The sequence below is a fragment of the Canis lupus genome, chromosome 18 (assembly GCF_003254725.2).
Source record: "Canis lupus dingo isolate Sandy chromosome 18, ASM325472v2, whole genome shotgun sequence".
Lineage (NCBI taxonomy): Eukaryota > Metazoa > Chordata > Mammalia > Carnivora > Canidae > Canis > Canis lupus.
Window position 1 is genome coordinate 47146348 of NC_064260.1, and position 16198 is coordinate 47162545.

Here is a 16198-nt window from a genome sequence, read left to right on the forward strand (position 1 = left end):
CGCATCTGCACAGCCTCCTTCACCCACGATGGCCATACCCTGGGGTCCCCCAGCCCAGTCCTCACCCCCTGGAGCCTCGCTCAGACCAACGGATGCCACCTACTTCCGTTCCTCACGGCCTCGCAGACCTGGCGGCACATGGAGTAGACGAGGCAGGCGGTGGCTGCGCTGTCCACCCCACCACTCAGGGGCAAGAAAAACCCGGCCTGCAATGGGCCAACCAAGTGCGGGTGTGAGGTTCCTCCTGAGCCTCGAAGGAGCTGTGTGCCCCAAACTTAGCCCAGCTCCAGCCACAACATGGGGAGGAAGAAAGATGCCCTGCATGTTTCAGAAGGACTTTCTAGAGGGAAAAGAAACCTCTCACTGTGAAGAGCACTTAGGACTAGTTCTCCACAATAAGTTACAGATGTCATGACCACAGAACCAGTGGGAGATGGTGTCTCGTCACTCTGAGTGTCATCAGACAAGACTCCAAAGACGGAGTCAAGCCCCTGTGTGCCTCTTGGCCTCTGGCTAATGTAGACTAAGCTTCTGACTGAGGCAGCTTGAAGAAATGCTTGCATTTAAAAAAAAAAAAAAATCACCAGTCTGCCACAGAATCAGACACAAACGCGGGAAACCTTACCTGTCGGCTGCGTCTTAAAAAGTCCCAGAGCCAGCAGGCAGGTCCCAGGCTGGGGAGCAAGGGGAAGTGTGAGGTCTGGTAGTTGCTGACCTGGTCAGCAGTTTACCTGGGGGCAGGTGCCAAGGTAGGAGCAGCACTGGGGACACCTGCCAGTGGTGGGGGCCCTCCCAATACACCAAGTCTCTGTTTTAAGCATTTTATGTGAATAAATGCATTTTGGTCTCCAAACAGCCCTGGGAGGTAGGTGATCTCTTTGGCCCCATTTTAAAACAGAAAAACTGAGATACAAAAAGGAAAGGAGGGGCAGAGCCTTTGTACCCAAGTCCCCAGGCTGAGGAAGCCAGGCAGTCTGGCTGCACCGACCCATGCCTTCAACCCCGAGGCCGCACGGCTTCCTCCTAACTGGGCGCCCACCCCGGGCAGGTCCTAGGCACCAGCTGCCCGCACTGCTGCGGCCCCTGTGGCCCCAGGAGCAGCACCACCCCCACGGGCACGAAGAGGCAGCCCACCTGATCTCCTCAGCCGGACTGTGGTACATCCACTCGACGGGCTCAGACGGCGGCTCCAGCAAGTCCTCGCGGCATGAGAGAGCAAAGTCCACCTTCACTCGGGGGTAGGGGCTCACCCGGCTGGCCTGATGGAGATTCAGGACATGACGCCCCTGCACCCCAAGCCCTCGGGGGCTGCTGCTCTGTCAGCCAGCAGGAACGCACATCGAGGCCACAGCGGTGCCCTCGCTCCCAGCGGGATGGCTGGAGTCAGACAGACAGATGGTACCGGTGTTGGAACCCTCATACATGGTAGGGGCAGCTGCTGTGGACAGTCAGGAGTCCCTTCAAGATGAAAGCACAGAAGGTTCCCCTCCCAGGTGCGCCCCCAAGACAAAGAGGAAATGTCCTCATGAGAACTTGCACAACGTTCCAGAGCATCATCCATCAGAGAGCAAGTGGACACGTCCACGTGTCCTGAGTGGACGGGTGGATGGTCACCCTGTGGTGTACCCTTCTCATGGAATATTCTTTGGCTGTAAAAAGGCATGAAGCCCTGACAGCTGCTACAACCTGGACCACGTAAACGTTCTGCTCAGCGACAGAAGCCAGATGCCAACCTGATTTCGTCTCTGTGCAAGATGCAGAACAGGTGATTTCAGACACGGAAGGCAGGCTTGTGGTTCCCGGGCCAGGAGGGGGATGCGGGGTCTGGGTTCCTTCTGTGCTGACGTACTGGTGGCTGCACAACCCCATGAGTGTGCCAAAAACCACCGAATCCCAGGGGGGCATGGGAACAACAGCTCCACAATGTGGTCATTAAAAACCATTTTAGGGGCACCTGGGTGGCCGGTGAAGTGTCTGCCTGCAGCTCAGATCATGATCCCGGGGTCCTGGGATCGAGCCCCGCATTAGGCTCCCTGCTCAGCGGGGAGTCTGCTTCTCCCTCTCCCTTTACCCCTCTGTCCTGCTCTCTCTCTTAAAAAAATTTTTTTTAAAGAGCCCCCGGGGCATTCGAGCACCCGCATATGTCTTTACGAACTCACCGCCAGGTTTCGAGATGAAATCTCCGCCCTGTAGCTTCGGACATCCTCCAAATCCAAAGTTGCGGTGAGGACTTCCTGGGGAAGAGGTTTCGGAGAGAAAGTGTGATTTCCTGTTTTTCCCACTCACACGTGTGATTTGGCTGTTTTCATAGGTGTCCCAAGTTGCACATGCAAGTCACACCTTCTAAGGCAGGGACTAGGGACCTGTGGGTTCCCAGGGGTCCAGCCAGCATTACTGACCCAAAGCCCTTCCCTCTCCTTGTTGCCACCAGAGCCTCCAGTGAACTCAGACACGGGGCAGTGGGACCTTAATCCCGGCACAGGACCCGATTCCACCAATCCATATCTGCCACAGACTTCTGAGACAGTGTCTCCCTCTTTTTTTTTTAGTGTCTCCCTCTTAAAAAGAAGCATGGGAGGGCCACTTTTCTGCTTTATGCGTGGTTATATGGAGATGAGATAGCTGGAGGTGTTGCAGCCACCCTGTGATCAGGAGGAGAGGCAACCCCAAATCCAAGCCCACGCAGGGGAAGGCCAAGCCGGGGTACAACTGAGAGGTGGGTGGAGCCAGAGCCCCGGCAATCCACGTGAGGGCCTGGATGTGCTGCCTGTGTGACCGCGGGTGACACTTCACTGTCTTCAAACCTCAGACAGGAGTATTAAGAGTCCAAGTATACCACAATATAGAAAAAGAATAAAATCTCAATAGAGAGCAAAAAAGAGAAGGTTCTAATTCATATACATGATCCCTTTCTTTATGAAAAAAAACAAACAAAAAACTCCGTTAGTTATGTCACGAAAACATTGTGTCATTGCATGCAAGTCGGGGGCAGTGAGAGCTGGTCCTGTGCAGCACCGCATGATGCGAGGCAGCTGCAGCCACCCCCTCCCACCAAGAGGCCTGTGGGCAGCTGCCGTTGTCAGCACTGGGCCCAACCCAAGCTGGACACATCCAGAGAGAAAGAGAAAAAGGAGCTTATCTGTCCTCCAGTTCTCTCATCATTTCCCAGAGTGACGGACCACCAAAGCCATGGTGCTTCCCACGAGACAAAACCAAGGGAAGTGTGAGGCCACAAAAGATAAAAAGACAGAGATGGTGTGAATCTTTTCATGAGCAGATGGCCCCATTCCATTCTTCCCCGAACGCCCGACCGAGGTGTCCCTCGGTGTCAGAGAGCCTGTGAGGTTCAAAGAGCCCAAGAAGCGCGTCCTAGGGAAGGGTCCACGGACCTGTGGCTCTGTGCGATGGCTCCGTGTGCCACACAATTCTTTTGGATCATGTAGGAAGTGGCAGGGCAGGGATGCCACGTCCCTCCCCGAACACTCGGACGAGATCAGAGAATTCTAGCCTGAGGGGCCCCAATGGGAGACGTGCTTGCCAACACCTGGGTGTGTGCTTCAAATGCAGGTCTGCGAGGGTCCAGCTGTGAGGCCTGCTGGGCCCGGAACCTGCTCTCCTGGTGCAGCTGACCCTCAACCCATGCCAGTCAATCCCTGGCAAGGTGCACACGTCTCTGACACCCAGCCCAGGGTCTGGCCACACCGACCGGGCCTAAGGACGGCCGGCAGTCCACTGGGGTGAGGAAGACACACTCACTGCCTTTTGCACGAACTTGACCTTTCCAGTCAAACCCTTCCGTCTTCATTGTGGCTAATGCTGAATACTTGGAGGCCTTTGGGGATGCCATCAAGTGGCAAGCAGGGCCTGGGCGACCATGGCAGGGGTGTCCCTGCCGCCAAACTCCTGCCCATCGGGTAAGAAATCATCATGGAATTCACTTGCTCCACTTTGAAACCAAGTTTGGTTTTATAACCAGGTCCCTGACGACAACCCCAGCAAGGCTGTGAAGGAACCAGGCGTCACCTGGCCTCGCTGACGTGAGCACAAAAAAGTGAATGATGTTAGAGTTACGGAGAATTTACAACACGCTGTGAGCTTGCGCTGCTACTAGCTGCCTCTGAATTAGCATTTCTGGGGATCCCTGGGTGGTGCAGCGGTTTGGCGCCTGCCTTTGGCCCAGGGCGCAATCCTGGAGACCCGGGATCGAATCCCACATCGGGCTTCCGGTGCATGGAGCCTGCTTCTCCCTCTGCCTGTGTCTCTGCCTCTCTCTCTCTCTCTGTGACTATCATAAATAAATAAAAATTAAAAAAAAAATGAATTAGCATTTCTACCCATCTGCCCCCCAATTCAGGTGGATTCAGTGATAGGGGGCTAATGCCGCGTGAGGGCCCACCGTGAAGCTGGGGCTGATGATCTGAACCTGCGGTGGGGCTGGCCTGCATGTCCATTTCTGGCAATAACAGCAGTATCCTTTTGTTTTGAATTTAAAAGCAAAAACCAAAACAAAAGGGAGAGCAAACAATTCTCCCCAAGGACTTTCTCCTCAGGTGCCTTCCCCGGGAGGGACACTGGGACATTCGTGTCAAACATGGTCAGACGGACGACTGGACAGACGGACAACTGGACAGACGGCGCCCACACCCATGTTCTCTGTAGGGGGGGCGAGTTTCCATCAGCTTCGCAGAGGCCTGTGCCCCAGCAAGGGGAAGACAGGCCAGGCTTCTCAGCTTGCCCTCTTGACTGTGACCTTGCCCCTGCCGTGTCCCTGTGCCCCGGGGCTGCAGTGACGCCTCTTCTGAGTGCATCCCACAGCAATCTGTGCAGACACGACCAACCCCAGCCAGCTGGCTGTGTCCAGTGAGACCACATGGCCCCTCGGAGCAAGGCCTCCCCCTGAGGAGCATGGGGCTCCCAGGACTCAGGCCACGGTAGCACTGAGCCTACAGTTAACACGCATGTGCCTGGATGTGTGGGAAGAGTGAGTGGGTCCCAAGGGGCCTCACTGAGCTCTCCTCCGCTCCACTCTTGTGAATGAGGACCCTCTTTGTGCACATACTAGGACCTGCTCCTGCTTATTCCCAAGGAGGGTTCCAACCCCACATCTTCCTGGGGGGATCCGGGGGTCACCCACTCTGCTCTCACGACACAGCCTGCCCGCCACATCGCCTGCCTGTTGGCTTGTCCCCAACAGGTGACTCTGTGAGGCTAGGGTCCCTCATGTGCTGCACATGGGTGACTCACAGGCTGCAGTAGGTCTCATCTGTCCAGGTTGGGCTGCATGCTATGTGGGGGCCCATCTCCTGACTGTGGCCAAGGTGGAGCCATCACAGCAGGCAGGACTTGCTATGAGCCGCATGAGCCCCCCTGGCTCTGGGGGTCCTCGAGGAAACAGTCCTGAGCAAGAGCACAGTCACAGAACCGAGTAGACGCTCCCTTAGGCATGCGAGTCCGCTCTTACCACGTCGTCCAGAGAGAACTGAGACCCTTGTGCGAAAATGTGGCCGTTCATCGCTATCAGGGCGCACCCGTCATAGTAGAGCCGGTCCCCATCACAGCCCTTCTGATTGGCCAGCAAGTAGATCCCACCATTCTGGAAAATGTGAGCGGTAGCAGAGGTGTCACCTCCCACCATGCCATAAATAGCTCCCTGCAGGGAAACCGCATGCACACAGCCGGAGGCCTAGGGCTGGGACCCCCGGGCCTTCCAAAGCACCAGGCATCAGGCCCAATGTCCATTATCGCCTCCCAGCAGCCTTATACGACTGGAGAAGGTGGGGGGTTCATGGAACACAAACCCCACACGACAAAGCCAAGACCCAAACCTGGCTTTGCTGAACCCAAACCCATCCTGTGAGTGACCAGACGACACAGCACCTCGCTGAGTCGTGCTGTCCCAGCAAGAGCGGCCACCTTGCAGCCCCATGCCTACCTTGGTGGTGGCCATGGTCACCAGGTCTACTCTGGCGTGGGCTTTGCGCAGCACGTGGTGGCTGCCCGAGGCAGTTGGTAAAGATCTCCACGCCATCCAGACCCATGTCCACGTGTGGGCTGTGGGCAGAGGCAGTTGACAGGAAGAAGAGGGCTGTGTGCCTGACCCTGCCCTCCCAGCCCCGTTATCTCCATAGCTCATGGCCACGCCGACAGTGCTGCTGTGTGCATGGGGCTGGGCTGACCTGTGGGGTGTCCAGAGCTCCTCGCAGATCTCACTCCCAATGCAGGTATCCCGGGTGGCCAGCACTGCGTCTCCAAAGGGCACAGTTTCCTGCAGAGGATAGGGTGCATGAGATCCCTTAGTCATGCCCCATCTGGGATGTGTTCTAACCTTGCTGCCCTTTTGCTTCCAGCCCTAGTGAGTCCCTCCTTAGCTTGGGAGCATTCCTAGCCCAGGTGGCCCAGCACCATGTTGACATCTCTGCTAACACGAATGGCCTGTGGTCACAGCGTTCACTAGCTGGTGGCTGTGCTCTGGCGTGGCCACAGGGCTCACTATGGCTGTGACAAATGGCACTCCACTCTTGAAGTTTCCATCAGCATACATTCCTATAGTCATTGTTATTAAGAGTAAAGAGTCTTGGGAAGCTTGGGTGGCTCAGTGGGTGGAGCATCTGCCTTTGGCTCAGGTTATGATCTTAGGGTCCTGGGGTCCTCCCTGGGGTCCTCCCTGCTCACTGGGGAGCCTGCTTCTCCCTGTCCCTCTGCTGCTCCCCCCATTCATGCACACATACTCTCTCTCAAATAAATAAAATCTAAAAAAAAAGAAAAAAAAAGAGTAAAAGCTTCATTTCATGAGGGCCACTCCACGCTGGCTGTGGCACTATGGACTTTTCTGCATCACCCACGCTTTTGACAGTCTGACTGGTTCGGTCCCCACCCCTTGCCCCAGGTCTGCCATGACCTGAGTCTCATTCAAGAAACCTGAGGAAAATCCACCAGTTCCTGGGTGGCAGGGCCAGAAGTGGCAGGAGCTCAGGGGTCAGGGGTGGACCCTCCCTAGGCTGCCAGACAGGTGTGATGAGGCCCTGAGACAACCGTGTGCTGACTGGCTGTGCGGGCGTGGAATGCTCTGACAGGCATGCTGACCTCTCTGGTACACGCTGTCCTAGGCCCAACTTGGCCACCTCTCTTAAACCCAAAGTTACAATGAGACAAGAAATAATCCTGAGGCTTGGAACGCGCGTGTCCCAGGGCACTTGGTCAGGCTCCATGACTGCAGGAGTGTGTGAGTTCAACACCCTTTACTGCTGAGGGCAAGAACCACTGTGTAAACCTGGCTCTTTCTTCTTTGATGCCTCCTGCCAAGGACAAGCTCACGGTTCACTGTGGCTGTGAGGAAAGCCCTCACCCAGGACCCCCACTGGCCGCTGTGGGACCGTGGGGTTGCCTGGCACCTTGCAAATCTGAGCACGTTGGCACGGCTGGATTCCACACACCATCTTGCCGTGACAAGGCCAGGGCTTGGAGCAACAGGCTGGTAAAGCACAGACCCAAATGCATGCTCACTGACCGCACCCCACCCCCGGCCTAAAGTGTACACGCATGGCAGGTCCTGGGCTGTCCGTCCCTTGTTCCTGGACACACTTTAATCCAGTTTCTGGGACCAATTCACACAGCCAGCTTCAACCAACTACCAAGCAAAATCCTTCCAACCACAGACTATGTCCCACACCAGCTTAGTGCGTCTCTGTTGGGATGGTCTGTAGGATGCTACAATCCCGGAATGAAATGGGGAGCATCTCACTCAGGACTACTGCAGACAGGTCTGTTCCAGAGACAGCGCCCCCTGACCCCCACCCCAGGAGACACAGACACACGGAAATCCACACACAGACATAGTCTATCCTGGGTCAGGACCATATTAAAATGTGCTCGCTGTTGCAGTTCATGGTCAGATGAGTTTCCAGGTCACCTTGGAGGTGACCAGACCTGGCTGCGAGTCCCTGCCCAAGCTTCAGCCTGCCTGACCCTGACTATCCATGGAGAAGGTGCTGAGCCCAAGCTGGCCCCTGGAAGAGCCTCGCTCACAAATCAAAGCCCATGCCAGAGACACAGTCTGGCTCTTGAGAGGAGGTAACCTCTGTCCAGGGGCCAGGGCAGCCACTGTCCTCCAGGGAAGAGACAGAGGAAGATGCTGACAGCCAAGAGGCAAATGGAGCCGGAATCCGGTGGGAAGCAGGGGAGTGGGACCGTGTTTCAGCTCAGTCCTCCCTATGATCGGCTGAATCCCTGCCAGCTCCGCCACTGGAGAGATTCTATAAATCCTGGTAGTGTAGTAATTAGGGGTAGAGAGAACTTGGTGTTGTGGACTGAGCTGCATCCCACTCAAATTCCGATGTTGGAGCCCTGAACACCAGCACCTCAGACTTGTGACCGTATCTGGAGCTGGGTCCTTCAAAGAGGTGGTTACGGTAAGAATGGAGTCACCAGGGTGGCCCTGATCCCATACAACCAGGTTCCCTACCAGGAGAAGCACACAGACATGCCCGGAGGCCGACCGCATGAGGACCCAGGGAGAGCACAGCCATCCACACACACGCAGAGAGGCCTTAGGGGGACCCCGCCTGCCTGTGCCTGGACCTCGGGCTTTAGCCTCCAGGACTAAGAGGTAAGTATCTGTTATTCCACTACGTCTCCTCCATCTGTGGTGCTTTCTTATGAAATTAATACACTTGGCAACCAGAATGGGCACTCAGGCAGAAACTAGAGAAGTCACAGCCCTGCTAAAACACCCCTTCTGTGCCCCCAGCTTCCAAGCACCCATGAGAAGTGGGTCGAACAAGGTTCCAGCCATCAGCCCTGCAGCTTCCAGTAGGAAGATGGTGGACGAGGCCGCCAGACAAGGCTGGATGATCAAAGCTCTGAAGGCCTGGCCGGCAGGTCCAATGGACAAGACAGATTTCTGATGCTGGGTCTTCACAGAATGAATAGGCCGTGGGGTAAAGTCTTCCTTGAACTGTCCTGCCCCCGCTAATTTGGCTTCTAGGGTGGCCCCTGGGCCCAAGCTGCAGCCCCAGCAAGAAACAGCCCACTAAGGCAAGGTGGGGACTCCTCCCCAGCTCCCTGGGAGTCCCAGCCCCCCTGGGAACCCTGGCAGGGTGAGCCAGAGGAGAGGGCGAGGCACGAACAAGCAGAGCATCTGCGATGCAAGAGAATGGAGGCGCCCCCACCACTGGGGGTTCCATCCTCCCTCAGTATGCAGGAATCTCTCCCTGTGTTTGGTTTTGTTTGTTCGGCAGCCGGGGCAGTTCTGGTAGCCTTGCCCCAAAGGGTCCTCCTCCACGTGCCACACCATTAGCCTAGAGCAGTGACGTTTGGCTGGAAGACAAGATCCATCCAGACACTCACCTGCTTTGTCACGTCCTGTATCATCCGGGGGAGAAAATACTCCTCTGTTTGCCTGGGGAGGGAAACACCACAGATCTAAGGATGAGCACACTGGGGGCTGCAAGCTCATGATTCGGTGAGGGCTGTCAGGCACTCACACCAGCCACTGCGATCGACATCAGGGAAACAGGCGTACAGGACGGACAGATGAAGCTCTGGGGCATCTTACTCAGTGACACCACAGTGCCCAGGAGCTCAACCGCCTCAGCTTCCCCACGCCCTGGTGTCCAGGGCTCCTGAGACATGTGTCATGGGCATTCTCTCAACAGTGGTTACACTTCCCCAGGGGGAAATCTAGGTGGAATGTCTGGGTCCAAAGGATCACACCACACCGCCTTAGCCTGATGCACAATTACAAACCTACGTTATCCCTGAAATGGTTGAATTATGCTCCAAAGTGTACAAGATGGACAGAGTAGAACACACAGTACAAGGCCTCCCAAGGGGCCGCACAGAGAGATAGAAGGTGATCGAAGGTTCACAGACCCGTCCGCATGTAGGCCATTACAAGACATACTGCCGAGATGTTTAATTGTGTATGTTTGTTTTTTCAAGAAACAAACAGAATTCACAAGAGCCTTCCAGGATGACTTCAGTGCTTTTACTTAGGTATAACTATAAGGCTGGGCCATTGGAGGACGCTGCCTTCTTGCCCACACTAAGAACAGGGATGGGGACATGTGGACACTCTGCTGACTTCTAAGCCACCCCGCCACCCCACAGGAAGCCCTCAAATCCATCAATTGCAGGTTTGCCGATGGCCACATCACTGCGTCAAAATTCACTTTAAAGAGAAGAGCCCCCCCCACCCAAGGCCCCTTCCTTTCCTTGCCCTCCACCCCCACCAAGACCCACTGAGCACCAGGCCAAAGCAAGAACGCCAGGAGACAGCATGTGCTCACCTTTGCTCTCAGTCTCTGCTCCAAGGCCGGCGGTCACCTTGCATGTGGCAGGTGAGCTTTGCCAGGGCTCGCCAAGAGCCAGAATAGCATGAGTAAAAGTCCGCCCTGTACCTTCTCATCCAACGCTTGCCTCAGGCTGGCCCGACCTCTTCCCATGGTTCCCATACCCGCCTCCTCTGAATGGCCTGTGCCCTTCTCTGGCTGGATGCCCTTTCTTCCCAGCCAACATCCTTGGGAAAAATTCTAGATGCGTACTCCTGCCAAGAAACCAGTTTTGGCCATGTCGATCAAAAGCCTTCTCTGCCCCCTAGGAGCTACGAGAGTCCCCTGTGCCCCCCGTCTTACCATGCTTAAATCTCAGGGTGCATCTAAGAACATAATGAAAATGAGTAGATTCTTAAATTATCTGCAGTCAAGAACTGGGTTATTTTTTTCTAATATCTTAAGAGGCCTGAACGAGTCATGTGGTTACTACTAAGGCAGGGACATGGTAACATGCCCAACTATTGTGACCATTTTGGCACAGCGCTCAGAAGGAAAAATCTCTGTCGTTTCAACGGTGCCAGAGCATGAGGTGGCTGCTCCAGCTTGGTGTCTGCAGCCACCCCTTCCACAGGCATAATCACACAAGCCACAGTCTGAAGGAGCCACCGTGAGACCCACACATCCACATGGCAGAGACAAGAGATGCAATGCTCCCAGGAAATTCAGAGATAACACATCTCAGTAGGAGATCTCAAAGAAGAGATGATCAGAGAATATAAAAAGACAGAAAGGGAGCTTGCATAGGATGAGAAGGGTCTGAAACACCGGACGGGCACAGATCTGCAGGACAGAGTCTCCCGGGGAGCATGGCACAGAGGTCAGGTTGGCAACAAACCACAGGAGAAGATGCGGTAAGTGGGCAGAGAGCAGAGGAAAGACCCATAAGACCACGGACCCTTGATGCCCGAATGCAAAGGCTCCTGGACAACAACAGCAAAATAACAAAAGCCTCTGAAACTGGGAAATAAGAGAAATGTTCACAAAACTCAAGTCCCTCTGGTAGTTCAAAACCACTGGGTGTATGTGACAAGGAAGGTAGAGGCCACACTTGGCTGAAGCTCTACCCGCGGAGGAACGGCCGTGCCACTGGCTGCGCTCCCCAACAGCCAGTGACCCCCGTCACTTGGCCTCGCTGTGACCCCCTCTGTCCCCACTCTGCTGGTGCACGGGGGACACTGCTGCCCCTCACAAGGCAACACCCAACTTTTCCAAAGTCCCAGTTGGCCTGGGATCCTTGCCGGGACCTGGCGCTCTCCAACCGTTTAATTTTGTCACTCTGGTGGCGCAGAAAGAAATCTCGCTGTGGTGCCAGGTTATATCAACCTGAGTTCTAGTGACATTCAGCATCTATTCACACATTTGTTTTTCACTTCTATCCAATTTCTATTGTTCTTTGTACCTTTATTTTTTGTTTGAGTTTCTCTGATTGAATATTTTTTCTGGTTTTTATTGATTTGTGAGTCCTTTATACACCTAAGCAGTAACCTTTGGGCATTTGACAAATATTTGCTGGGTCCCCACCACCTGCCAGCTCTCTTCTCAGAACTAAAGAGACCACAAATACATGGGTGCCATGTTAACATCCATCAGATGCTGTGCTCAGCGCTTTACACACAGATTCATGTCATCCTCATGTCATTCATGACCACAACCCCATGGGATCATTGCCATGACCGTCCCCAAGGTGCAGAAAGTCAGGTTGCTTTGCTGGCCTGAAGTGGCCCAGCCAAACAGTAGAGTCAGGGTTCGACCTCCCACCTCCAAGTGACCACCTGCTCTTTAAGCGCTACAGACCCCACTGTGCGGCCCGGATCAATGAGGGTCTTCAAAAAAGGTGCTTTACATAAGAAAATATGAGAAAATGAGAAACTTAAATTTTAGTAGAGATAGAAAGATGATAAAATCTTCTAGAATGTGGGAAAGGAAAGATAAGAGCAGAGAAGACAGTCTACAAAGTCCAATCCCCCAACAAGAGGTGTTTCAGAAACAGAAAACAGAACAGAAACTTCCTAGAAAGGACGGACGACCTTTCTCAAAACTACAGGATTGGGGTCTCCGGGTTACGGGGCCACAGAAGACCTCACCCAAGGCCCATATAACAAAATTGAAAAACACTAAGGATACCGAGAAGTTTCTCCATGTGCCCTGGGGAAAAGAAAATAATGAGATGAGAGCAAAGAAGATGGAGTAGTACCAGGCTTCTCCCCAGCAAGGGCGTGAGCCAAAGGCAATCCTTCAAATGATATGTTTAAAACTATGCACAAAAGTTATTTTGAAGCTAGGTTTTTTGTTTGTTTGTTTTTTTAAATTCTGTAAAACTATTCATCACATGTAAGGGTCCAATAAAGACATCTGAAGGCAGGGAAGGTGTCCAAAAATTCAGTTTCCTTGGGTCGCTGCTTACAAAGTGTGAAATTATGATTTATCATAAGAAACATTTGGTCTTCCTGGCACTGAGCTCCCAAAGCCCTTGGGATTTTCCAGAGATAAAAGCCACAAAGGTGTTGTTACATTAATACATGTTGGTAGGGAAAGCTCTCACGGTTGCCAGGGCAGCCAAGCCACGAGTCTGGCAGTTGAAGATCCTCCAGACCTGGGGAGAGAGCCAGGCTGGGGGTTAAGTTAGTGGCCAAAGGCCAGTGATTTAATCATTCGTGCCCTATAATGAAGCTTCCAGAAAACTGCAAAGAACGAGGTTCGGGGAGCTCTTGGTTTGGCGACCACACGGAGACCTGGGGAGAGTGGTACACCCCCATGGCCTGCCCCGTGCCTCTCTCCCACCTGGCTGTCCTGATTATATCCTTGAGGAGTATGCCATGATTTAGAAATCAGCCTCAGGAGGGCATGGTGGGAACCTCTGGAATTTACTGGAAGCCGTGTTCCAGGGAATGAGCAACTTGTCAGAGAAAGAGAGGCAGGCGGCTGCTTGGCTCAGGACTGGGAGAAGTCCCAAGAACTGTGCAGGAAGCGGGCGTACAGAAAACCCCAAAGTTCTCCGACGCAAAAATATGGACCATTTGAAGGTAAAATGTTGAAAGTTCTACCTGTAGTAGCAGCAGTGGTACATAAGCCCCAGTAACCCCACAACAGAACAAGGCAGGGTTTCTTGCCCAAGGGTGATCATGCCCCCAGGCGATGCTTGGCAAAGTCTGGAGACATCTGAGGCTGTCACACATGGACTACCAATGGGAGGTGCCAGGGAGGCTGCCACGCAGAGGACGTGCAGACGACAGCCCAAAGCAATGGGCTGCAGGATGGCTCCAGACACAAGATGCCCAGTGGTTGATAAATTTTCTGTGATAAATTGGCTGTACTGTAACCAGTTGCCTCAAGACAGCTGCACCTAAATGGCCGGAACTTGTCCCAAATGCTTACAAATCCCCCCCATGATGTGGACCGAGGCTGCGTGGGAAAGACATGAACGGAACATCCACGCAGTAGTCTCAAACTGTGCTTCCCTGCGCCAGGCACAGGGCCTTACCGGCTCCTTGACCACGGGGTGAACCAGCGCAGCTCCCGGTAGTTGCCTTCGTTGGCCAAGGCCATTTTGGGCCTGATGAGCAAGATCCTCCTACAGGCAGAAAAACAGGATGGCTCCTGAGATGAACACCTGGTCACAAGGAGCAGCCCACAGGACCACCCTCCCCTGCCAGTGGATGATGACAGAGCCACTAGACCCAGCAAGTGTGCTATGTGGGTGGCTGAGGTCCAGGGACCCCAGGGAACGTGAAGACTGCCTCGAGCGACTTCTGGGCAGCAGCCCTATGCTTTGGTCTCTCTCCTTCTAACACCTGCAGGCGTCCGTGGTGGGCAGAGCCCAGGAGGAGGAGGGACGCCTGTGTCACCTGGGCACTCCCTCCCAGCAGCCACCTACCTATTGAGGAATATCACCCTGCAGTTGTAGCGGACATTCCGGTGCAACACTGGCCTGTGAAGAGAGGGGACATGCACGTGTGTCTGTGAGCAGCAAAATCACATGTCTGTTTTAGTACAAAGCACCCTCGGGCCTGTAAGAGAGTCAGAAGGTTCCTCTGGGGCTTTCTCAAAGGGCCTCCGCCATGATATAAGTTCTAAACAGGAGAGACCCTTGTAAATGGAGCGCAATCGCTCCCTCTCAGGGCTCTTCCTTTCCTCCTGCACCATTCTCATACCTCGCAGGGGCCGCCCCTGCCTCTGCACACAGCCCCGTCACTGTATCACCTCTCCATCCCCAGTGACCTCTAGCACCAGCCCCTGTGCTGGTTCCAGGTTCCCCTTCAGAGCGCCTCCTGACCTGTGACCCGCACCCCTTCTAGGAGGCAGGTCTTGGGGCTGGGGGTGGGGCGGGGGAGCTGAATACATTAGTCCAGCACTGTGTCTGGACCCCTCCCACATGGTACTTCACGTGTCCCCCCGTCTGCAGGAAGCCAGGCCCTCTGCCAGGGCAGAGCTGGGCAGGTACCAAGGACATCATGACATAATTGCTGTTTCATTCAGAAGCTTAGAGGTCCACATAAATGCTAGATTTGAAAACAAAATACCTTTATAAATATGACTGTTTACATTCTTTTTTTTTTTTTTTTTTTTTTAGATTTTATTTATTTATTCATGAGACAGAGACAGAGAGAGAGAGAGAGAGGGGCAGAGACACAAGCAGAGGGAGAAGCAGCCTCCAGGCAGGGAGCCTGACGTGGGACTTGATCCTGGGTCTCCAGGACCAGGCCCTGGGCTGAAGGCGGTGCTAAACCACTGAGCCACCTGGGCTGCCCCAGGTTGTTTACATTCTAAGAGTGAGAAGTAGAAAAATAAAAATAGGATTATAGGGGCGCCTGGGTGGCTCAGAACGTTGAGTGCCTGACTCTTGATTTCAGCTTGGGAAACAATCCTGGGGTTGTGAGACTGGGCCCCACATCGGCCTCCCCGCTCAGGGAGGCATCTGCTTCTCTCTCTCCCTCTGCCCCTTCCCTGCTCTCTCTCTCTCTCTAAAATAAATAAATATTTTTAAAAATAGGATTATAAACTCCAAGCCAAGAGAAGAACGCAGAGCACAGAAAGGAAGCAGGGGAGGACAAGAGCCGGAATGAGCGGCCGTGGTGGCTACACCAGGACGCCCAGGGACATCCACGTCCTAACCCCTGGAGCCTGTGAATATATTACCTCACATGGCAAGAGGGGCTTTGCAGATGTGATAACTGAGTTACAGACCCTGAGACAGGGACATTATCCTGGGCGACCTGGGGACGCCCAATGTAATCACAAGGTCTTCCATGTGGGAAGAGGGGGTCAGAGCAGGAGCCAAGAGTGTGGAGCGGAACTGCAGGGGAGCACTGCTGGCTCTGAAGGTGGGTGACAGGTCGAGGGATGCAGGAGCCTCTTGAAGCGGGATCCCCCCAAGAACTTCCAGGAGCCAGCCTGGCTGACCCAGTTTTCACGTCTGATGTGCAGAAATATAAGACAAAAAATTGGTGGTGTTTTCGTGCCTTACATTTGTAATAATTTCTCACAGCAGCAATAGGATGGAAACATGTCAGAATCACGATAAACGTGAACAAAGTGGGTTAAAAATCCCGTATGTGTGCTGTTGAATGAGGCCCCAATCAACGCAAGTCACAGTGAGGTGGGAAAGAGGGCTGGGCCCACGCAAGGCCGTGCTAAGGTAGAGAAGGCACACCTGGCTCTATTCCCACCAGGTAGAATTGACCTGAAGACACAAACAGGAAACATACACAAGCCCACTGATGCGCTGTCACTCTGTAGGGATGGCACAGACGCACAGGAGCAGTGATGGAACCCCACCCAGGGGCTACGCCTGGGGACCTGTCTCTACATACCTGCACCATACACACCTGCCCTTGGGGACCTGTCCCTATGTACCTGCACCGTACACA

General features: G+C 54.0%; 1 protein-coding gene across 1 annotated transcript in view; it reads right to left on the reverse strand.

Annotated features, from left to right (window-relative positions):
• The window catches only part of NADSYN1 (NAD synthetase 1), a 37812-nt gene that overhangs the window by 14564 nt on the left and 7050 nt on the right, over nt 1-16198 (reverse strand). Inside the window, 11 exon segments of the mRNA XM_025451811.3 lie at nt 104-206; nt 626-674; nt 1135-1259; nt 2160-2234; nt 5462-5593; nt 5933-6004; nt 6006-6051; nt 6177-6265; nt 9346-9397; nt 13813-13902; nt 14206-14259. Of these exon segments, the coding sequence (XP_025307596.3) occupies nt 104-206; nt 626-674; nt 1135-1259; nt 2160-2234; nt 5462-5593; nt 5933-6004; nt 6006-6051; nt 6177-6265; nt 9346-9397; nt 13813-13902; nt 14206-14259 (887 nt within the window).